Consider the following 23,494-nt stretch of genomic DNA (forward strand, 5'->3'; position numbering starts at 1 on the left):
GCCTACTCTCAGCTATGCCATCTAGTCATACAACCACCCCACAGAACCTACTCTTAGTCCCACAAAGCAAAACAACCACAAACACAACCTACCCCCAGCCCCATCTGGAAATATAACCCCACATCTACTCTCAGCTTCATCTGTCTACACAACCACCAACACAGCCTACTCACAGCCTACTCCGAGACCATCTAGCAATACAAACACTCCACATTTTGCCCTCAGCCCCATCTAGCAATACAACCACCACTGCAGCCTTGTCTGAACCCAATCCAGCCATACAACAACCACACTCAAATGCCTGCCCTTTCTATACCTAGAACCCCCACGGCGTACTCTCAGCCCAATCTAGCCATAAAACCAGCAATGCGTCAGCCTAGTCTCAGAACCACCTAGCACTACGCTACCACTGCAACCTAATTTGAACCGTAAGGTCATAAGAAACGTCTGGCCCATCTCCATCCTGCCAATCCCTCTTACAGCACTTACAGCCCAGTGGTGTTTACGTCTGGTATCAATCGTACTGTGTGTCAGCTGACCCCTTCTGCACATATATTCATGGAGATACATAGATAGAGATGGCAGATACAGCCTCCTATGCTCATTAGGTCTACCTGCCGCGACATTATAGATCCCATTTAGTTACCAGCTCTGTCTTTGCTCTCACACTACCCATTTCCCCTATTTGAGATTGCACACTGATGCAATGAGACCATTTGCTTTTCCTCAAACGTACCACTGCATACATCCGTCCACCATTCCACGTGCACCGGCAAACATTGCATTTTTATCTCTTACCTAAAATAATTTTTGTAGAATGTCGATGTGGGGTCTTTGACTTAAAGAGCCCTCTCCAGCTCGAGGGCCTTTGATCATTGCTGGACCATATCCATCCTCCTCAATGACATAGACAATTTACTTCCAACAATTTTGAACCCTTCTTATGGCAGCTACACAAGCTATGCGGGACCACAGCTGGAACAGCTAACAGAGTGAGCCCACCTGCCACCACCATCCGACCCACCTCAGCCTCTCAAGCAAAGACGCGATGGGATTGTGATCGGAGTAGATGTTGATAGAACATAGGCCATCCTGGTGAGGCTGAGACCTGGAAGGCCCGAAGCACGGATATCTAGGTCATTTTCCACGCAGGCAGAGCCACCACGTGGCCTCACACAAAAGTGCAATTACTGAGGGCATCTTCAACCCAGAGGGCACAATGGTGCATTCCACATCACCACAGTACAAATGGACTCCTCCAGAGAGAACGAGTTTACGCTTTCTGGCACGCACCCAAACCTCAACACGCTCTCCTCTGTTGCCGTCACCATATTTATCCATTCCTAGTGAAACTCCCACACCACTCTCTTCTTAATGATCCCAAAATAATCCCACTGATGCACATAGTCATTCTCACTTCAAGCAGAGGTACAACCAAAACACGTGACGAGTTCTTCTGTCAAAACCTCCTCTTTCCCGTTGGTAAGCAAGATTTTAATAGAAAATGTCTGCCTCGGCCAAAAGTGGTTTACAGTCAAACTGTGTGTGGTCTCAGTAGTTTGCAGAGCTATAGATTAAGCTTAATGAGAAATACAAAATCCATCCCCTTGTCACATATTAATGGTGTACTTCCTAAAAGTTCCTTCCACACTTAAATCATCATGTATCACTGGTAAATCTCAAGACTTCCATCTAATATTGTGAAACATAACAGCCGTTCTGTGCCTTTTGGCGGTTGTGCGCTATAGTTGAGTATCAAGTACCAGCGGGAACCCGAAAAATGAATTGCTAATAACTTTTGACTCCCAGGACAGATTTGGCTAAAGTTTTGCAAACAACTTTGTACTTGTGGCAGCCCTCGGACTGGAAAAGATCAGTTAAGAAATAAAGATGTTATTAAGAAAACAAAAAATGCAGTTTCTGCCTTATCCCCATTCATTTTCCCATTGAGGAAAAAGTCAAATTTTTGCTAGAGCGCACAGCGAAAACCGCTGGATGGAATTGGACAGGTCCGAAACAACTTGGGCACGAAGCGTTGACTCGATTTCTGATTTCTGGGGAGGGTTGGGGGAGGAATACAGGAGTTTAGGACAGTGTTGGGAGCATGCCAGGAGGAGAGGGGAACCTGGTGAGTGACTAGGAGGGCAGAGGGAACAAAATGTCATTGTTGTTCCCGATAACCACAGCTATCTGTTGTACATTGCTACGATAGCCGCAGTTATGGGGAAAAAGTTCCCAAAAAAAATTATTAAACAAAGGTATTTGGACAGCTACAGGGAGGTGGGGTTTGGAAGGTTCGGCTGTGTCACTGGCAGCGGGCTGGAATTGGTTAAAAATATACAGTGCGCAAAGCCGGGGCCAGTGGCCCTGGCTAGTGTGCCCAAAAGAGAGGGGGAACGGGTGCCATTGGCCATGGCCGTTGGCCATGGCCAGTGGCCCAGTAGTGTTTTAAAATATAGAGTGGGCACGGCCAAGGGTAGTGCTCACTAGCCAGGGCCAGAGGTCTTGGCTAGTAGGCTCCAAAGACATGGAAAGTGGCCACCGCCGCAGCCATGATGAGTGGGCTGGGAGTATTTAAAAATATACAGTCGACACGGCTGAAGGCCCTAGCTGCGACCCAAAAGAGAGGGGGAACATGTGCACTGGCCATGGGGGACCCGGTCGTGTTTTAAACTATATTGTGAGCACGGCTGTAAGCCATGCTCACTAGCCAGGGCCAGGGGCTGTGGTTAGTGGGCTCGAAAGACATGGAAAGTGGACAAAGGCTGTGGCCACCTAGTGGGTGTAAAAGAAACATATTGAGGGAACAAATACAGTGGATACGGCCAAAGACTGTGGACAGTGGCACATAAAAAACAAAGGTGTGGCAAACCCTTGAATATTACTGAAAAAACTTTAGTTACATTTTAGTTAAATTGACCAGATTTATCGCAAAAAAACCTTTGAAATTCATCAGATGTGGGCAGTCACGACTGGCTTAACTCAGCTCGTTCCCGTTGCAAAGCCCATAAGCACATACATATTATAAAAGAAGGAATTCACAATCAAATACAAAATGGCATTATGAGGGACATAGCTTTATGGGGGACATCAACGGGAGCACATCCGCTGAATTGGAAGGGTTTTATTGCGATAAATCTGGTCAATTTAACTAACGTTTCAATAAAGTTCTTTCAGTGAATACATATATATATAGACATCTGTGGATTTAGTTAGTGCACAGCATAGCTCAAGTATGCATACCTTGAAAAGCAATTTTGCACTCTACTATGGCTGGGCCCACCATCCACCGTCTGAAAAATCCAGTCAAGGTTTCCGGATATCTATGAGGATTATTTATGAGGTAAATGTTGCATATTATGAATGTTACCAGGGATTACTACCATATCTGTTGGCTTTATGGAAATCGTGCCCTACTCTCTAGAGTGAACCATCTGCTCAAACTCAGAACCGAATGCCATAATTCACGTCTGATCCCCACATGCAGTGAGGACCGACCCCACAAAATGTTTAAGTTTTTCTTCAACTTCTTTGCTGCCTCACTGCCATCTTTTCCCATTTGGTATATTTGCGTAAATGCCTTCTGCTTGATCGAGCTGTCCAGGAGAGTCTGACTTTCATAACCTGTCCCAACCACTCCAGCTAGTGCAACATAATTATGTCATTTTGTATATTGTACAGCACTCCTCTTTATTTTGAAGCCCTTGCCCTCCTAGGTTAATGTTACTTTTTTTGGTCACCTTTTTCTTATGTTTTTTTTTGTTTTGTTTTGTCCCTGGCCAGTGGTGCAACAGCCATAGTGCAGATCAGGCTTTAGCGCCCCCCCTACCCCATCTGAAATTTTGGGTTCTGTTGACTTGACCTGGCTAACCTACAGAGTCGTCGCCGGAGAGGCCACAGATAATAAACGCTGCCTTTGGCTTCACAGCTAACACAGGACCGGAAATTATTTATTTATTTATTGGACATTGGTATGGTGCCTATACACAGGTGTTTTCAGGTGCCACAAGACAAGATGGGGGGCATGGGAAACAAAAAAGTAGAACAACAACAACTGAGTTACTGGCATTATGACAATCCTACTGTGCAAGTGCATGACAAGGTGGTAAGTGCAATGGTGGAGGGAGAAGTGCAGGAGTAGGGTACCCCCAAGGGAGGGGGGGGGCAAGTGCTGGGTGGGCCAAGGCAGCAAGTGACAGGGGAAAGGGGGTGAGTGCGGTGGACAGGGAGGACCAAGTTGGGCTAGTCCGTGCAAGGGAGCCTGAGGGCAAGTGCTGCCAAAGGATGATGGGGGGATTGGGGGGGGTGTCTGGCCCCTGTATGACTCTGAATGGACCAGACCCCAGTCTCAGCAGCAGAAGGAGAGTTAGCAAGGAAAGGGGAGAAGGAAGGAAGAGGAGAAAAGTAAAGTCTTGAGAAGTTTCCGGAATTTAAGAAGATCCGGCTCAAGTCTGAGAGGAGAGAGACCATTCCAGAGGGAGGAGCCAGCCGAGGAAAGGGATCTACCTCCCACACTCTGCCTGGAGAAGCGTTTGACCTGCAGAGAGTTGGAGCCAGAAGACCGAAGGACTGTGGACGGGAAGTATTTAGGGAGGGAAATCTGGATGTAAAGAGGTCCCAGGCCCAACACAGCCTTGTGGATGATGCAAAGGGTCTTGAATTTGATCCTTGCGGTCACCGGGAGCCAGTGGAGAGATTTTTGGGGTTGGAGAGATGCTGTACCTGGGCTTAAGGCCAAAGATAAGTGTTGCAGTCCTATTCTGGATTAGCTGAAAGGGGCGAAGGGAGGAAAGAGGCAGGTTGAGGAAGAGGCTGTTGCTGTAGTCTAGCCTAGAGAGAACTAGGGCTCGGGAGACGGTATGCTTCTGGGGGAAGGTGTGGAAAGGTAAAATGCCTGTGAGGAGATGCAACTGACAACTGGACTTCTTGTCAAGGTCCATGATGTTCAGAGAGAAAGAGAGAGAGAGGAGTCAAAGATGATCCTATAATATTTTGCCTCAGAAGTGGGTGAGGAGAGTGGACCCACGGAGTCAGGTCAGAGAGTGGGTGGAAACAAGAAGCAGGCGTCCCAATGAGAAGGATCTCTGTCTTACTGGCATTAAGCCAGAGATCATTGGCAGAGCACCATGCCAGGCAGTCAGGTATTAGGGAGGAGGAGGTAGAGCAAGGCAGCTTAAAAGATACATGTGTGTCATCTGCGTAACACGGAAAATGAGAGGAGAAAGGGGAGATCAGGTGGTTCAGAGGGGCCAGGCAGATGTTGAAGAGCCATGGCAATAGGATAGAGCCCTGAGTGACACCACAGGTAGAGAGTGAGGAGGAACAGAGAAAAGGGCACCTCTGCACTTGGGAAGGTCTGTTTGAAAGGAAGGTCAGCCATGCCAGTACCCAGTTTGTGATGCCTAGGGTATCATGGAGACGGTTTATGAGGATGGAGTGGTTGACTCTGTCAAGAGCAGAAGAGAGATTGAGGAGGATCCGAATAGAGGGAGTGTTAGAGTCCAGGTTAGAGAGTAGGTCTTCACAGGTGTTCAGGAGAACAGTTTCTGTGCCTCTGGCAGCCCTAAAACCGGACTTCTGGTCATGGAGGCAGCGGGCCATTTCAGTGTGGAGGGTCAGTTGTGGAAGGGCCAGCTTCTCCATGAGTTTGTCCAGAAAAGGGGGGATAGAGCTAGGGCGATAATTAGCCGGGCTAGGAGGTTCAGCAGACTGCTTTTTTAGGAGAGGGTGCATAAGAGAGTGCTTGAGGGGTTAAGGGAAGAAGCCAGTGGCAAACATAAGGTTGCAGATGTCAGCCAAGGCTGGAGCGAGAGAGGCAATGTTGTCCTTGATGGTTCCAGAGAGCAGGCAAGCACCTGGCTAGAGGAGACTTTCATAGGGCGGACAACTCTTGAGATCTCATCTGGTGCAATGGGAGAGAAAGAGGAGAGTATGGGGGGGCAAGGGAGGTGAGAGAAGGGGTCGTGGGGGAGCAGATGACAGAGAGGACAGGATGTCCAGAGTTTTGGAGAAAAAGTGAGTGGCCAGTACAGAGCCTGGGAGGGGGGGGAGAATAGGAGATTACCAATGTAAATGGTTGCATTGTTAGCACCTGCATTCCTAGGCATCATTTTTTAGGCCTTTAAAATCAGGATTGGGTGACTAGCCTAGAATGGGCCCACTCAGTCCCTGTGGTGCGGAGGGTCCCACCAGCACATGTCCTGGGAAAGAGCCCACTCGGACATCAAAAAGAAATTATTTCTTTTTGAAATCACTCTACCTTCATGAAGAAATTATTTCCATTACGGTTCACTCCCGTAACGGAAACAATTTTTTTAAAATGTGACTTCAAAAAGAAACTGTTTCGATTTGAAGTGATAGGGCTCCTCCCCACCACATGGCATGGAGGCCTCAGGCTCCTTTGTGCAATGGGAATACACGTCCCTGGCTGCTGCAGGCAACTAAAGGCCTCATTTCCTGGACCAACTGATTCAAAAAGGTAAGAAAATGTATTTTGTTTAGATGTTTGCGTGTGAATGTAAGTGGGTGTGTATACGTATATAATGTAGGGTGTGTGAATGAGTGAGTACATGAGGTATGGGTGCCTGCTGGGTATGTGTGTGTGAGTATGGTGAAGTACTCTTCACCATACTCTTATATAAGTACACGTATGGGTGGCTGGGTGTGCATGAGTGTTTGGTGAATGGTGTGTGTGCTTGTGTTTAATGCCTGGATTACTTATTCGTAATCTTCATTACTCCTAGCCCTACTCTTCCTTGTCCCAGTACTTGTGTATGAGGCACTTTGCTTCATGCACAAGTACTAGGATGAGGTAGAGGGATATGGAGGTAATGCCTGGCTTAGTTACCTGTAATCTTCATTATGCCTAGTCCCACTATTCCTCTTTCCAATACTTACCTATGAGGCAAGGTGCCTCATAGCTAAGCACTGGGGACGTGGAGGTAATTCTATGCAGATGAGGTGATTTTGGGGGTGGTGGGTGGGGGAGAAGAGATGTGTGAGGGGTTTGGGGGAGGAGGTTGCGTGCTAATTCACAATGGTCATCCATGTCCCAGCTAAGCAGGCATGATATGTGTTATTAGTGGCTAGACAGGCATTTTGGTGCAATCAGTCTAGTCATTTCTCACATTGGCTTGACTTTTTTTTACTGGGCATGTGTGATAAAGCAGTCTTGCTAAGTATAATTACCTGGCTAGACTGGCATTCGGGTGCTGCCAGCCTAGCCATTTCTTACTGTGGCATAGTATATTTTTCAGGGCATCTTTGATAAAATAACCATGATAAGTGTTATTGCTTCGAATGGCATTTTGGTGGAACCAGTCTAGGTATGTCTCAATGTGGCATGGCATGTTTTATTGTAATATGTTATTACGTGCCTAGACTGGTCTACATTGTGCAGCCAGTTGGACTTGTTTTCATTGTGACATGGCATTTTTAATAGCAAAGCATTGCATTCATTAAAGCATTAATGTTGCTGTGCACTGTTGGTGACTTGTACGTTCTGGATGTTTGGATTGGTGTTACCCTACAAAACCATTCCAAATGTTCTGGCTTTTTAGCCAGTTTTTCTCAGAAAGTGTGCTGTATAGTGCATTAAAACACATATTTATATATTTCTCCTAGTGCACTATGTGGCGTGCCCCTGCAGCAGCATGATTGTGTGTATTGCATGAGCATGGTAGCCTAGGCTGGCCCAGAGTGTGGCGTGACCCATGATTTGTTGCCAAACTGGGGTGGGGAGACCCCTCAGCAGGGTGTGGGGGGGGCAAATGTTGTGTTTTGCAACTGGATGGGATGTTACTACTTGCATGTCAGGGAAGTGGTTCTTATGTTGGGGTCGGGTGCAGGGTACAGCTAATTCTCACAGCAGACGTGAAGGAGAGAGTTAACTGCTTGTAACAGTGAAGCTGCACCACAATAGTCCCATTAGAATGTGTAAATAAGTTAGATTCCCCCACACAAGTGTGTTTGCCCCTCCCCCACAGTCTCTGAAGTTAATCCCTTCCCCCAACATTTGAAGGGTTAGCCACCTCCTCCTTCACCCCGAAATGTTAGACCAGTTGCACTACTGGTTCTGGCCTATGTCCCCCTTTTCTTTGTAAACTCTCATAAACTGGCTCACCACTTGTTCTCATCTTTGCGGTCTTGCACAAGCACCCTTTCGGGGAATGCCTATAACATAGGTAACTGTGTTATTAGAAGTCAATTCTGATTGAAATGTTCTTCAAATAGATAAAAACACAAATGCATAATGTTATGCCTACTTTTGGGTGAACTTCACGCCTCTAAATAATACACCAACTTTTATTCACTTTGGAGGTTAAAATGCAAACTGATTTTGTTATCAAACTTTTCTTTCACTGCGCCAGCTTTAGGAGAAAGATGGGCAGCCCAGGTTCCGCTGCTGGCCTGCTAGCTTAGGAGCCCTGTGCTTCTTTTGAGGAACAGTTCACGTGCATTTATTCTCACGCCCATTAATTACGAGCAGGCCTATTGTCTGCGGTCGGGCACACATTGTTCGCCATTTCACAATTCTTCCCACAGATCCCCTTTTGAAGTGCCAGCTGTTGGATGGCTTCCCATGCCATCCAACAGCTGGCATGGGAAGCCAGCTGTTGGATGAGGGACTTGGTGCGCGCGGTAGTTTGTGTATTCCCACACCATACACTGGACCTATAGAAATGATATTAAGCGCTATATTCAATGTAGGCGCATTTCTTAACATGTCCATAGAAGACACGCAGTATATGCGTTTAAATATTAGTAGTCTTTGCGCTGTGACAAGAGTCTCAGGTTGTTGCTTTTTTAAACGTGTAGGAAAGTTGTGAAAAACTATCAGTGCAGGGGAATTAAACTCTTCACCTCTTCAGTTTCATTCCCCAGACATGAAATTTGTTTTCCAAACGTATTTATGACGTTGCCCCTTTCCCAAAATCACCTGATGGTTATTAGAGTCCATGTAAAATGGCGTAGGCATTTCTCAAGAGGTTCAAGCTAGCAAAGTTGGGGTGACGGCAAAAAGTCCATGCGCAGAGTCTTGGGGGAAGAAAGAGTTGTGTCGAGATGAGCAGTTTTATTGCTCAAAGATGGTGACACGTGATTCTCCCAACTCAGGAACACACAGGAGTTGGCTTCTCCCAATTTATTTATTTGCATTTTTAAAGCGCTCACACAGCATCGAAAGCATCGAGCGCTGTTACCAGAATATGCCTTATTGCCTATTTAAACCGCGGTAAGAGGTTTCTTAGCGCGGACCCGGGGATCGAACCTGCGTTGCTTCGTGTCGTCTTGTTTCCAAGGCGAACACGTTGCCGCTGAGATATCCTCACGGGACAATCAACAAATTGACTTTTTATTTCGGTTCAATAGTGTGGAGTGATCGAAATATTGTACAAGTGTATCCCGGTGGGACATTCATTTTCCAGAGTGCAGCTCCTCTGTGCACTGCTGCCAGTGCTGTCAGAAGTGGCGCTGAGCTCTGCTTGGCAAGGGTGCAGACCTTGCCATCGCTGCCACCCACGGCTGCTCGGTGCTATAAAGGAGTTCATCCTTGGATACCAGAAATGCCAGGCTGCGGTTAGAGCCTTTTAGTGCTACCTACATGCCCCATTTCAGGTAGACTCTCGCATGCGGGTGGCATGGGCGATTGCCGACGCTTGGCTCAGTCAGAGTTTGAACTGCATAAGAAAGCACACACTACTTCAAGCGTTTAGTAGTGTGTGATATAAAGACTGACGGACCGATTATACGCGGATGGATGAATGAATTAATGAATGGATGGATGAACGAAGGACTGCATGAATGAATACATGTGTATGGTGCTACATAAGCCAAACCACTGTTTACTATGACTCTAGTGATTGCAGCATGGACAAGTAGGCCGAGGATTCCCATCGCCTATCCACTCCCTATCTCACAAGTTGGCAAAATAGCTCAACGGGTTGAGCTCTAGCTGCGGTGATATGTGTGTCATCTACAGGTCGCGGGTTCGAACGGCGCAAGGCCAACGCAGTCCATCCTTCCGTGGCCGATACGCGAGTCCCAACTGCGGGTGGGTGATCCTGTAGGTAAATATGTTCCATGAAAAGCGCTATATAAAGGTGTCGTTATGACTACCTCCTTCTCAGGGGCCGGTTCTAGTCCTGTGTGGACAAGCACTAAGGAACTCAGGGGGGGTATTTATTCATCCCCTGCTCCAACCCCCCCCCTCCCCTCTCAAGGTTTACATCGTGAAATAACGACAGTTCGGCAAGAGGCACAGTAAAGCGGTGCCATGTAAACAAGTGAGCAGACAGCGGGAGCAAGTACGTTGCCTGTCCAATGCGTGCAGCCTGCTCTGGGCTGGGGGTGGGGCAGAGATAACAGCACCGCTCTGGCTGCGATGAGATGTGAATGCGACTGCATGATTCGTTCCCACGCCCTCCGGTGCTAAGTAAGTGACAGCGAAGCCCCGAAATAGCCTACATGGTGTACCGCCCCACCCCCAGCCCCCCAACCCCTTCCCCAACCCCTTCCATGAACACGGGGACAATCCGTGTGGTCTGTGGCGCGGAGACTGCCCCGCCAGCATCGCCCTAATGACTCCATGACTCCGTATGCCTTATCATGTCCAGGGAGGGTGGATGAGTGGGGGCGCTAATTGGAAGGGGCGCACTCCCTTCCCCGCGGGTGGCGTAGGCGGTGTGCGGAGCGGGGCATCGGAGCAGAGACACGGTCCAATATTCCAACCTTTGACAAATTACTCGTGGTCCGCCCCCACGCCCCCAATACAACGCAATTAGCGCCACGGGGTGGGCGGGTGCCGTGGAGAGGAGAGGTGGAGCACGTGCACAAACCCAATCACTTATTCCGCATTCCACAGAGACCCGCAGCTCACCATTAAGTGCGCGGGGGAGACGTGTTGGGGCAGTGCTTAAGTTAGTCTGAAATGTGTGATCTTAGCAGTTGCACCTGAGACGTGTGAAGAGTTCCATTGCTGTCAGGATCTATAATTCTGGTGCACTTTTGAAAGATACGCGCTTTGATAGTCCAATAAAACGTGTGCGCGCCCGAAGTGCTTGGCGCTGGATTAACGCAGCCCCCAAGGTGCCACTCGGGTCTTGCAGGAGGGGGGCCTGGTTATCTCCCCCAGAGGCGCAAGCAGGGAGCGGCAGCCGCTGTTTGAGCGCCGCCCCGGACCACCCCCAAAGCCCGGCAAGACAATAGCTGCAGGAGACGGCTATTTTAATCAAGAAGTGTGTGTACCCAGTTTGTGATGAATTGGGAACGGTGCTTGTAAACAGGAAAAGGACGGGATGCGAGATAAGAGTCTACCTAACACTGCTGCCCCTTCACAAGGTCAATGGCAGGTTATGGTAAACAACCAAGTGGAGACTGGTTCACAGAAGCATTTTACAATGGCGCATTCCCATTGAAAAGGGCTCTGTGAATCAGACCCTCATTAGTGTTATCTTCTATTAACAACAGGATCGTGCAGATACAAAACAGTACACAAGTTGTCCAATGACCAGTGGCAATGTTCTATTCAGTCCATTGTGTTTCCTTTTTGCTTTGCATTTGCATTTTTTTTAAAAAAAAAACTCGTATTCCGTTATGGAAGGTTGTACTGAATGAGCGGCTAGCATCTGCCATGGGACATCCCAAAGGGCGCACTTTCAGACTGTGAACATGAACACACATTACGGCATGCGCTTACCACACATCATGGACGCTAAAAGTTGCAGCAGTGCAAAGGCATGCTTCTCCATGCCGATCCCAGGGCAGACGCGTCTGTCAGAGGGGCGGCGGGCATCAGAGAGAGCAGGGGGAGGCAGCCAGGGCGCAGGGAGAGCAGCAGAGTGGGCGACAGCACCTTCACCCTCCGCGGCCCCAGCACAACAGCTGGACAGAAGGAAGGGGTGGTCGTGGGAGGAGGCCCCGCATTCCCCTTTTCAGGAACCAAAAATAATAAAGAGGAACAGACGAGAAAACGCAAGGTTGCAATCCGGCTCCACGTGAGAAGCTATAAGTGCAGGCAAACTTGCAGGCCCTTCCTGCGTGCGGGTGGCAGCGCCCGCCGGGGGGTTCCAGGTGCCCCGCGGAGCGGGTGGGAGGATGGAGGAGGCAGGCTGGTCTGCTCGGTCCCGCGTCTTCCCGACGGGAGCCGTGCTGTGGTCCAGCTCGGAGCAGCGGCAGCCGGTCTTATCAGATGGGATCCTGCAGCCGGAGGCGGCGTGAGCGCTGTCACTGTTCTTACTGTACACAGCGCACGGGATGGCTTATTCTACAGCAGCGACTCCCACGTTATTGCCCCCTCCTCCCTTCCTGTCCACAAAGCAGGGGGCGTGTGACTGCCGAGGAGGCTTCCCTTCTCAAGCTCGCTCTGCCGACTCTGCTCTCCCGCATCCTTATCTTTGCTACTCTCTTCTCTCTCCACCAGTTTCTCCCTCTCTCCCTCCCCTGTCTCCTAGCTATTCGGCGATCTCCACAGAAGATGGCAATCTATTGTGACAAAAGGGATTGATCGCTGTCCTGCTTGCTTTTTTGCACGTTCTGATTTAGGTCACTATAGATTTGGAGAAGTACTCGGTAAGTCTGACTTTTTACTCTTCCCCCATCTAATCTGTTCTCGTTTGCCTGACCCATTATATCTTACATTCACACACACCTGTCTTTCTTCTCCCAGTGCCTCTATTTGCTTCCCTCTAACCCTCTACATCAATGTACAACTCGCACCCATCTCTCTCCCTGTTTTGTTTCACTCACAAACACACAACCTTTCTTACACTCTCTCTCTTCACTTCCTATCCCCTCTGTCGTTCTCCCTTCGTCTATTCTCCCTCTCTCTATGTCTCTCTCTGTCTCTCTCTCTGTCTCTCTCTCTGCCTCTCTCTCTCTGTCTGTCTCTCTCGCTCTCCACCCTCTCTCTCTCTCTCTTAAATGTTCTTTCTCCCCCTCACCTTGCCAAAATCTTCTCTAAATAGAGGTCAGTAGTAGCGTCCAAGTTGGCCTCCCGATATGAAAAGCACTTTTTGGGTGATTAGTAACTACCGGAAGCTAGTGAATTCTTTCATTGGAAGGGCGTTCCACAAATGAGGGAGCGGCCAGAGTGTGGCCAGTGCCGCAGAATAGGCAACCAATGGAGCTGACAGGCACGGAGGAATAATCCGGGGGGGGCCAGGGCAATGGAACTAACTCAGCCAAGCAACCATGGCTGACTTAGGCAGCCAAGCAGCAAAAGGAGGGAGGAAGCTTGGCGCCTTTCCTCCCAATGCACAACACACCTAACACCTGGTGCACTAGGGTGGAGGGGGGGCAAAGAAAGGCAGGGATAAGCTAAGGACAGGAAGCCTTAGGAAACAAAAGCAGTGAAAAGACGTCACACTAAGGTGTGAATGACCGTTTGGGCCAGCTGGCCAGAAGGTCAGCAAGCCCATGGAAGCAGACATATCCCCCAGGCTATGGCAGGGGAATAAAAAGGAAAACGCTGGGAGTAGGAATCCAGTTCTCCTTGGTACTCCAAACGGAGCACCAACTGTCATCCTGCGAACGCAGGAGACGTCTTTCTTTTTTTTTTTTTTTTTGTAATTCAAAGTTTTTATTTTCAAATAAACAAAATACCACAACAATTGAATAGATGATAATGACAAGAATCCTACGAGCATCTAAAACATGTTAACACGCACAATAACATATCACATCAAACCAGTACCAAGGTCATTTGAAAAGGATAAGAAATAAAGGAGGAGAAGAAAGAAGAAGAAAGAAAAAGAAAATAGAACAAAGAATAAAGAGCCTAAACATAATTAAACACTCACGCATTGTTAATGGCTAACAAAGCATCAGATAATAAGACAAAGAGTGAGCCATGTTGGTATTATAGCTCACAGTCCAGAGACCTAGTAGACCAAATAATTAGGTATACATTACCCATACACCTCAAGGACATTTCCCCAAATGTCCCAAAATTTCTCAACATCTCCTTCTTTGTAAATGGCCTTCTCATAAGTGGAAACAGTGAGTAGTTCTTCCACCCACTCATCAATGTGAAATGAGCTGCTTGACTTCCACATTCTCAGTATCATCCTCTTGGCAATCATACATGACCAGAGCAACCAAGTTTTCTTTCCAAAGGTAGAATCGTCCAGCTGAGATATGTCACCTAAAATCAGAAGGGAGCCAGATAGAGGGATTGTACAGTTCAAAACTAGTCCTAATCTTTCACATACATCTTCCTAAAATGTTTTTGTTTTCGGGCAAAACCACAACAAATGACTGAGGGAGCCACTTGCACCTTTGCATTTCCAGCAGAGATCGTTCGCCAAGAGTTGCCTCCGAAATAACTTAGCTTCTTTCTTTTTGAGCATTGCCCTGTGCTCAATTGGCCGACATGAGCCTTGCCTTGCTCCAGGACGTTACACTTCCAAATTAACTCCTACGTTTCTTAGGACTCACAAGGAAGACGCACTAGGAAGTAACCTGGAGAAACAGCGACGTATCAGCATAGAGGACCAAGGCTACCAACCAAGGTCGTGAAGGACTGCAACTGTGCTGTAAGCAAGGTGGAGGCTTCAGGTTCAGCGAAAAAGGAGGGGCGGCCAAACAGTTGCAGGGAAAGGGGAACGCCTGGCAGGAACAACACGAAAGAGGGAGTCCCGGCCGGGGTTACCGAGCAACCAACAGGGCTGACTCACTCTGCCCGGCGCTGTGGAGCGACTAATCCGGGCACAGCAGGAACACTGTCAGTTTGCATCGGAGAAACGAAAACGAAATATCACAGCACTGCGGATGCAGGGCGAGAAGGCTAGTCCAACTGGGCTGAAACATTGCAGCCGAACACTTTACAGAAGTTATACCCATAAATTGGGTCATAAGAACAGTGCTGTCACGGTGCCACTGCCAGCTGCTCGCACCTGCCACTGTGTGATTACAGCCAACAAACACATGACCGCAGGACGCGTCTGGCGGGGGCCCTGGCGCCTTCGCGATCATCGCGCTCTCAAGTGCGTCGGTTCCCGGAAAGTGACACGCCCCCTCCTTGCCTGCAATCGGTTGCCATGGAGACAACGCTCCGCGACTGACATCGTGAAACACATCACAAAAGCACCAGCATGAACCGCCTTAGAAGGATCATTCCACATGAAGACGGCACTTCTGATTGAAGTTGTTTCATTGTTTGTAACTGTGTTCTACTCTCCACACTGGTTTCCATTCCGGTCCGGCTGAAATCCCTTGTGCATCACTGCGTGCTGGTTGCCAACTCTGGCCCGACTGCCTTTGCTCTGGTAATTCCATTGTGTCTTTTTTCCTTGGTGTTACCCCACTAACTGATTACTTTGCCTTTCAAACCTATTTTTGAATCACAGATTGCTGCTGGCTGTTAACCTGATTTACTTTTGACCTGTTGCCTTCTTTCTTGAACTTCTTATGGATTACCCTTTGATCCCTCAGTGTGCTTTGAACTTTGGATGCCTTGCAGTTGTAATTGGCTCTGTGCATTCCCTCAGTGCACCCTCATTCTGTTCGGGTGTCAGATCCCCAACTAACCAAATTAACTACACCCCTTTTTCCCTACCTCCCAAAAAACCTTTAGAAGTTTGTCTACAACCCTAATCTGGACGTTCTATCAAAGAACATTTGCTATAAATAGTTTTTTACCAGTTATACCTGCTCTTCCCTTTGATCCCTATTCACTGCATCTCAGGTTAGTGTGACATTCATTACCCCATCATACATACTTATACTTCGTGGAGTTCTGTACTAATACTTATCTTCATTTCCTTTCAGGCTGGTGAATACTGGGTGGTATTTTTTGCTCTTCCAGGTGAACCACCATCCGTCCATGTCCGATTGGCTTGGACAGGGTGGTATTTCACAGGCAAGGTCCCCCTACTTGGATGAGGCCTGGACTGGGCTAATAAAATATGATTTGGACCTGACCCATCACGCCTACAATGAACACTCAAGTGAACTCTCAAGTACCCCGGTTTACGTGAGTACTCAACAAGCACCCATGTCGGAGGTTGCAGGTCCATCAGCAAATAACACCAGCAGTGACCTCGGTAAGATTTCACTCCTGGAAGGGAGCACTGGGGTCACACATTTGCTAATTACGGGCTATCATTAAGGAGCTAGAGAAAGAAATACAGAACCGTTTCAAGAGATCCTTAACATAGAACATTGACCAGGAAGCAAAAGGGAACATATGAAAGAAAGAATTTATAGAAATATTGTCGTTATTAGAAGTTGAACGAAAAGGCGATGAAGTATTCAGGGATCCCAAGAAGATAGAAGAGAAGGCCATAGCTAGAAAATCACAGGTAAAGCAACTTTTTGACAACTGGTCAAAAGCTTTTAACATTATGGGAACAGTAGTTTTGGAAAAATTCCCAAACAAAGGCAGGGTGCTGTTCGCATGCCAGGATAAAATCAGGCAGGTAAGGGAAACCTTTGGGGGAGAGACATGGCTTACTTATGATGATCAGTTCAGGTGGGCCATGGCGACATGCCCAGAAAGAGAGTGGGATGAGGTGCACGCAAGCCTCTGCATTCATAAGGTTTTAAAAACGAAATCCCCATGCTGTGCACAAAAAAGCACGGTGCATGCTAAAAATCCACAGACTAACAATGGGAAATGCATGGAACCAGAACACAAAAACAAGAGCGAGCAGCCCTTTTGTAAAAAATAGCCATGGGTGGCTAGCTCATATACCCGCAGCCAAATCACAAACACGCCACATATTCCCACTAAAAGTAATGTTACATGTTGCAAGTTTGAAAAAGGGTACTGCTCATGGGGGAATGAGTGCAGATATAAGCATGCATGCACCAAATGCGGGGGTGAACATAGAAGCAATGTGCTAGACTGTCCAGTAAGGCCTTCCAAAAGGGCATTGCCACCCTCCAGGTGGGAAAGTTCCAAGGCTTGAAGAGCAAATCTGAAGTTGTTTTCTTGGATGAAAGGCTTGATTTTCCACAGGGGATAAAGTTGGTGCCAAGCCATATGCGTCTTCCCTGCTATGTGGTGTTTGAATGTGAGGTGTCTGTAGATGTTGAAAGTAAAATTGTTTAAACATGGACTCAGAGGCTCATTCCACTGACCACATACTTTCCTAAAGGATGCCTCCCACTCCCATATGAATATCTTGGAAAACATGTATCCTCAAAAACAATGCATATCAAAAATCAATTCATCCATGCCACCTCATGCAGCAGCTATTGCAGCATCCGACACAGGATAGGGGTCCTTTTCGGTCTTTGGGGAGGACAAAAGGAACCCAAAAAACTGGATGGAGGAGGCATGAATATAGGTAGACCATCCCTCATTTTCCTTCAAGCTGCTGTAGAGGAGCAGCTGAATGCCTCTACAGGAAGTCCCACCCCTATTTTGCTTATATGCTGGTAACCGGAAATTGTGACATGTGTAATGCCAGTAATGGAACCTATACCATGAAGAGTCCTTGAGATGAGGTATCCATTAAGAAAGCTCTATATGAAGAATCCACTAAAGGCTTATGGTCTCCTGAGAGAAGGACCTGAAGAAGTGTAAAGATACGAAAAGAAGAAGTTGGTGACATCATGAAGAATGAGAATGATGCACTGAGAAGGATGACCAGAGAGGAGAATGTATAGGTGATATATAATCTGATGGTGAGTAAAGAATTGAGAAGACTTTCATGTGTGGAACAAAGATTGCATGAGTGTGAAGAACACTGAAGAAAATGCAAACCGTTCAATAACTGTACAGACGCTGTAACATAAGTAGACTAAGTATTAATAAGGCTGGCTATACTTAATATATAGACTGCATGCAGTGCTGCCGATATATTTGTATATAGAGTTCTGGACATTCCATGATACATTTTAGTAAGCAAATCTCTGTGAGGGAAGATGGATGGAAGCTTCGTGTGTCGCAGCAAAGAATAGGCTTGGATTTGAAGCAAGATCAGAAAGGGTGTCTGGCTTGATGTCAAAGACTAGAAGCAGGCAAGAATTTGGCTGTCACCGTGCGAAGTACAGTACACATGAGAAGCCAATGCATCCCTTGTTAAAGATGCAAAGAAGGAACATCATGAGTGCCAAGTTTCTTTATTAAAGATGAATAAATGCTAGAATACGAGTAAATTCACGGTCTCTGATCAGGTGATCTGAGGATGAGAATAGATGTGGAGCATGGTGCACCGGATTGAAGATAGCGAGTGCTCACACTCCCATTTATTCACAGAGAATAGAAGCTACTGGAAGGCCAGATAGCATGAGTGATGAGAGATGGCAGGCTAATTGGGTGGGAAGATAAGGTCAAGTCCACCCACCAGCACCTGGGGTACCAGCTTACCTGCTGCTAGAGCATTGAATGTTCCAGAAGGGTAAACGTGTGCCAACCAATAGTAGAAGGCCGTTTAACGAAGAGCCTTATAGTTTGAGAGCCAATGAGGTGTTGTGTTTCTAATTACTTTCGAAGACGTCATGGAAGGCGAAAGTGTTCGATTGGGGAGGGGAGTTGATATCGAAGACCTCGAGCTGAAAGAGTGAATGGTGAGTAGACTAAGGGGAACGGCAACTTGTGGGAATAGGATTGTGGTAAAGTTTTAAAAAGTAACAGGGGGATTTAGAAAAATAGTGAAGAAATAGTAATGAGTGATATTATTTGTGTATATAGATAAGAGATGAAGAGATAATAAGCCAGAGAGTCCTTGTTCAAGGGAATTACAGAGGAAGCTGTTATACACTTCAGGTGAAGTAAACTAGGAGAGGCAGAGGATATATCCCTGTAAGATAACGACTTAAACTCCTATCAGGGTATTTTTAGGGGCAGAGATAAGGAATAGAGCACCGAGGATTAATGTGAAGAGTCAACTAGTCTGTCTGTCTATATGTCCGTTTTGAGGTGTCAAAGAGCGACGATATGTAAAAAGAGTTGAAAAAAAGTTAGAGATATAGTCTAGCTAGAGAAGTTGTCAGTACCGACTTGTCGTTAGGCTGAGGATACTGAGAACTTAGAGGTTTTGAGTGGCAAATTGTTGGAGCGCACTCATATTTGTTGTTTTCATAAACAAACCTTTTAAGCACCGGTAAGTATTGACAGTCAAATGAAACTTGTCACAATGGAAGATGTTACTCCTTTGATCCATCTGTGTAAAACTTTGCCAAAACATGCATCCAAGCTTAAACAGTATAGTGCGGAATGGGTGAAAGACACAGCAGATAAGATGTTCATGCCGTGGCCACAAGGGGCATCTCTGGCAAAGGCGGTATTGCAACACACGACCATATTTTTTTAATTATTTTTTTTATTATTTGTATCAGCTGAATTAAATCAACCTTTCAAATATCAATTACACAAAAATAAAATGTTTACATATCAATTTCAGAACTATATACATATTAATATCCTTTACATTACAATTATCTTACATTCTGCAAAACCACTAAAATTGTGGGAGGACAAAGGAGTACATAATCATACAGCCAATGTATAATAAAATCAACACAGAAGGGTATTATAAAAAAAAAACATCTAAATTCATTCACCACATATGGAACCACATAAGTAGTCATATTTTTCTTGTTGGTCCCTGTGCAATGTCAATTTTGGTTTTCGGTAGTCTCCAACTTTAAACATTTTAAAAAGTTGACAGTTGCGATTTGTAAGGGTAGATTACAAGCACTGAAAATGAATGACCAACACAATTCCTGACCTGTAAGACACAAATATTTACAATGCCTTGTGTAATGTATTTCACGCAAAGCTCGTAGGGCACAACATTCTGATATGATGTGCTCTAAAGTTTCACAAACGTCTCCCATCAAACAAAAGCGGCAGTAGTTGTCATTTGTGGCTATTTGTTTCCCCTTCGCTTGCACATCCCTGGTGTTCCATAAATTAAAACGTAGCCTTAGAATACCATTACGAATTCTATGAGAGGGACACCGAATCAGATATGATGGCAGGGTTTGTGATTTTTTGTGTGGAAATCAGGATAACTCTGTATTATGATATGAAAGACATAGAGGTCTGGTAGTTATCCAATCAAGATCAAACAATTTTGATTTAGCCTTTTCGGGATTCTGAATTAATAGGTCTAATGACACATCTGCAGCATTTAATATATGGGAGACCTTTGTAAGCCATTGTTTAATGAGTGGTTGGCTGGTGGTAAATATATAATCTGTCAGGGTTTTCAATAGAACATTCAAGGTAGTTGAAATCAAACATTTCCTAAAAAATGCACACAAACGCCATTGATATATGGCATGGATAGAGATCAAGTTCAGTTCATACCTTATCCATGCGGCTGGTACGCAATTTGGTAGATGTAGAATACGCCGCCAATATTTTGCCTCCCATTTATCAAACGGAAAGTTTAGGTTGGTATTTAGTGTTTCAAGGCCGTACAAAAGAGCCGGAATTGCTTTCATATTCCATAACAACAATGCAGGCTTTATGGAGAATTTACCATATTTAAACATTATTATTTTAGCTTGATAGATAAAAGATGTAAGTTTTGTCTCTACTTGTGCTATATGGGCTTTTGCATTGTACTGGCCCTCAAAAACTATTCCCAGATAAGTATACGGGGGTACCATTTGTATGGGGGATTGATCAAATGTCCATATATACGATAGTGGGCCTTGACGCTTAGGTGAATAAGCAACAATTTGAGTTTTGCTTAAGTTGATTTTCAACTCATTATCTTGAGTATAGATGTAAAACGCCTCCAGTAAGCGCTGCAGACCTAGTTGAGTTTTAGATATGAGAACTGGGTTGTCTGCATACATAAGTGATTGGATGAATTGGTTATTAAGCTTTGGAGAATCTGACATTACATTTATCAAAACAGATCGAACGTCATGAATAAAATAGTTGAATATTGCTGATGTCAGGAGACATCCTTGCTTCAAATCCCGAAAGGTACTAAATTGTTCAGACAATAAACCGTCTAAGGTTAGCCGGACTCTGATGGAGGTTTGAGAATGCAATGAATGTATGATATCATATAATGTCACTGGACAATTGTCTCTAGACAATTTGGTAAGCAGAAGTACTCGGCTCACTGAGTCAAAAGCGGCATTGAGATCCACAAAAGCAAAAAAGACTTGTTGTTTAAGCATTTGGCATTGTGATTTGATTGAATTAAGGGCAAACAAGTTTATAATGGTCCCATGCCTGCAACGAAACCTGTTTGATGTGGGTCTCGTAGCTGGCATTGTAGAGTCGAGGCATTAAATTCACAGAGAATCAATTTAGTGAATATTTTTCCTGGCGCGATCGGCCGATAATTGGCAGGCACACTTCTATCCCCTTTTTTGAAAATAGGAACAATGATGGACGTTTTCCAAGAAAGGGGGATGGCCCGAGAGATCAAAATTTCCTTAAAGATGGAATATAGAATATTCGCTCATTCGTCAAGATGGGTTTTGAACATAAAGTTCGAAAGTCCATCAGGACCCATCGCCCTGGAGGAACTTGCCTGCATAATGATGGCACGTATTCTTTCTATGAAAATCAGTAATTGCCACATGGAAGCAGAGGAAGGTGAATAGACAACTTGTGAGAATGCAGAGTCAGCATACAACGAAGAAAAGTGGGAAATCCAGTCCGATTCCTTGACGCCATTGATTTGTGCGTCTCCTTGTAAATGACATTTGTGGTCATTCAGTAACAGCCACATATTGGCAGAATTTTTATTGGACATGGCATTTAGCATGGTCTCACTGTCCCGTTGGAATTGAGCTGCCTTTCTACTCTTCAGCCAATTTTTGTAGCGGCAGTTGGCTGTTTTTAGGTACTGCCACGGTAATAGATCTAGAGATGCCACTAATTGTTTTTTGAGATTTTTATAGTCTGCTTTAGTGCGATGTATTTCTGCATTAAAAATATGTGGGTGTCCTATTCGGTTGGCCCGAGGGATTGTGATGGTCTTCCTAAATGGGTTTAGCAGATCAGAGTATTCCTTGGTGTCAGCTTGCAAAGCATTTTGTTCCACACTATTTTGAAGACTAGATAGAGTATTAGGATTCCACCGAAGACGATTTCTAGCGGCATTAACTGTTACCTCTGCATGTAAGGTTTGCTTGTCTCTGAGTGGTACCACATTCCAAGTAGAGTGCACAATTAACAACCTGTGATCACTATGTGCATGGTCACAGATATCAAGTTTGATTACATTTTTGAATAAGCGAGCACTCATATAGATATAATCAATTGTACTTTTGCTAGACCCACGCTGCCATGTATGTTGAGAAGGTATATCTCCATCTATCGCGCCATTAAGCATTTAAAAGTTACGGTCTTGCATGAAGTTATTCCATCTCTGGACATTCTGAGTGCTGCTCGTGGTTTTCAAACAGTCCAAGTTGAGATCACCCGCAATGATAGTTTCTGAGATGATATTGCTCATCGTTATTATATCTAATATTGCAGATAAGCCATCATAGAAGATGTCATCAGACATGACGGCAATGTTTCTATAGATGTTAACAAATGCTATCATCTGCGTGTGACTAACAACTTGCACTAGTTGTATTTGCGCCCCAACAGAAGACCAAGGCTAGACATGCAGCCCACTCTCAATGTGTACTGCGACAAGGAGACCTGATGACGGTCTACCCCCACTTGGAAGGCAGGAACAAGGGCGATCTCATACCCATCCCACAGTGGGCAATCAATGAGCCAGGTTTCCTGTAAAGCTAACACCTGGCAAATATTAGCCAATTTAGTAATGGAAGACTGCAAATGAGAATTGCCCCTTGTGTTCCAACTTGCTATTTTAAAAGGGGCAGCACTTATTGGTGGTTAACCACTTTGAACAGCTACATTATCTTGATTTACTCCTTGATAAATATTTGGTTTCACGTAGACATTTAGGCTTTAGGGCGTACATCTGAAGGATCTTCAGCTAGGAGGAAACCCATGTCAAACAATTGCATTCTGCATCTCCAGATGGAGTCTCGCACCACTCCAGAAGGGAGCCATAACCTCACAATTGCTCGTGACACGTCTGAAATGAATTCGATTTGATCAATATCCTGTGTTGATACATTACATAGATCAGGGATATCTCCAAAGATGTTCAACACACTTTGACGATTCAAGTCATAGGATGGGAAATTCCCATCTCTACATTTTAAAATGAAAGTGTGGAAATGTGCCCTGCGTGGGTGTATATGGCGTGACACTGATTGCAGGTTGTGATTTGGTGGTTTCCATGTTAGTTTCGAATTGTCAGTGTTTGTGTTACAATGATCACTATACATTTCCTCCTGCATCTGTTGTTCTTTGCGACAGAAACGTTGTGAATTATGTCCATTTACAGTCACCACCACCGTGGGGATGTGGAATCAGAAAAATACAATATTACGGCTGTTACACCGAGCAAAGGAAAATATACCGACACAGGCTTATAAAGATTCCCAGAATCTTTATTACAAAACTGAACAGTATTCAACAAAGTACACAAATAGCTATTTGGCCGTCAATACATCACAGAGAGCCCAGCAGGTCCAATATGAGCCG

The 23,494-nt window shown here is 45.7% G+C and overlaps 1 protein-coding gene across 2 annotated transcripts in view; it reads right to left on the reverse strand.

Annotated features, from left to right (window-relative positions):
- Positions 1–12,661, reverse strand: part of RAMP3 (receptor activity modifying protein 3) — a 1,283,291-nt gene extending 1,270,630 nt beyond the window's left edge. Inside the window, exon 1 of one of the 2 annotated variants that reach the window (XM_069613343.1) lies at positions 11,696–12,436. In XM_069613343.1, the coding sequence (XP_069469444.1) occupies positions 11,696–11,747 (52 nt within the window). In that variant the 5' untranslated portion in view covers positions 11,748–12,436. Of the gene's footprint in view, positions 1–11,695 lie in introns of both variants that reach the window. The other variant, XM_069613344.1, reaches the window with a different exon arrangement.
- Positions 12,662–23,494: the final 10,833 nt, after the last annotated feature.

This window comes from Ambystoma mexicanum, chromosome 5p (genome assembly GCF_040938575.1).
Source record: "Ambystoma mexicanum isolate Mex_15411 chromosome 5p, UKY_AmexF1_1, whole genome shotgun sequence".
NCBI lineage: Eukaryota > Metazoa > Chordata > Amphibia > Caudata > Ambystomatidae > Ambystoma > Ambystoma mexicanum.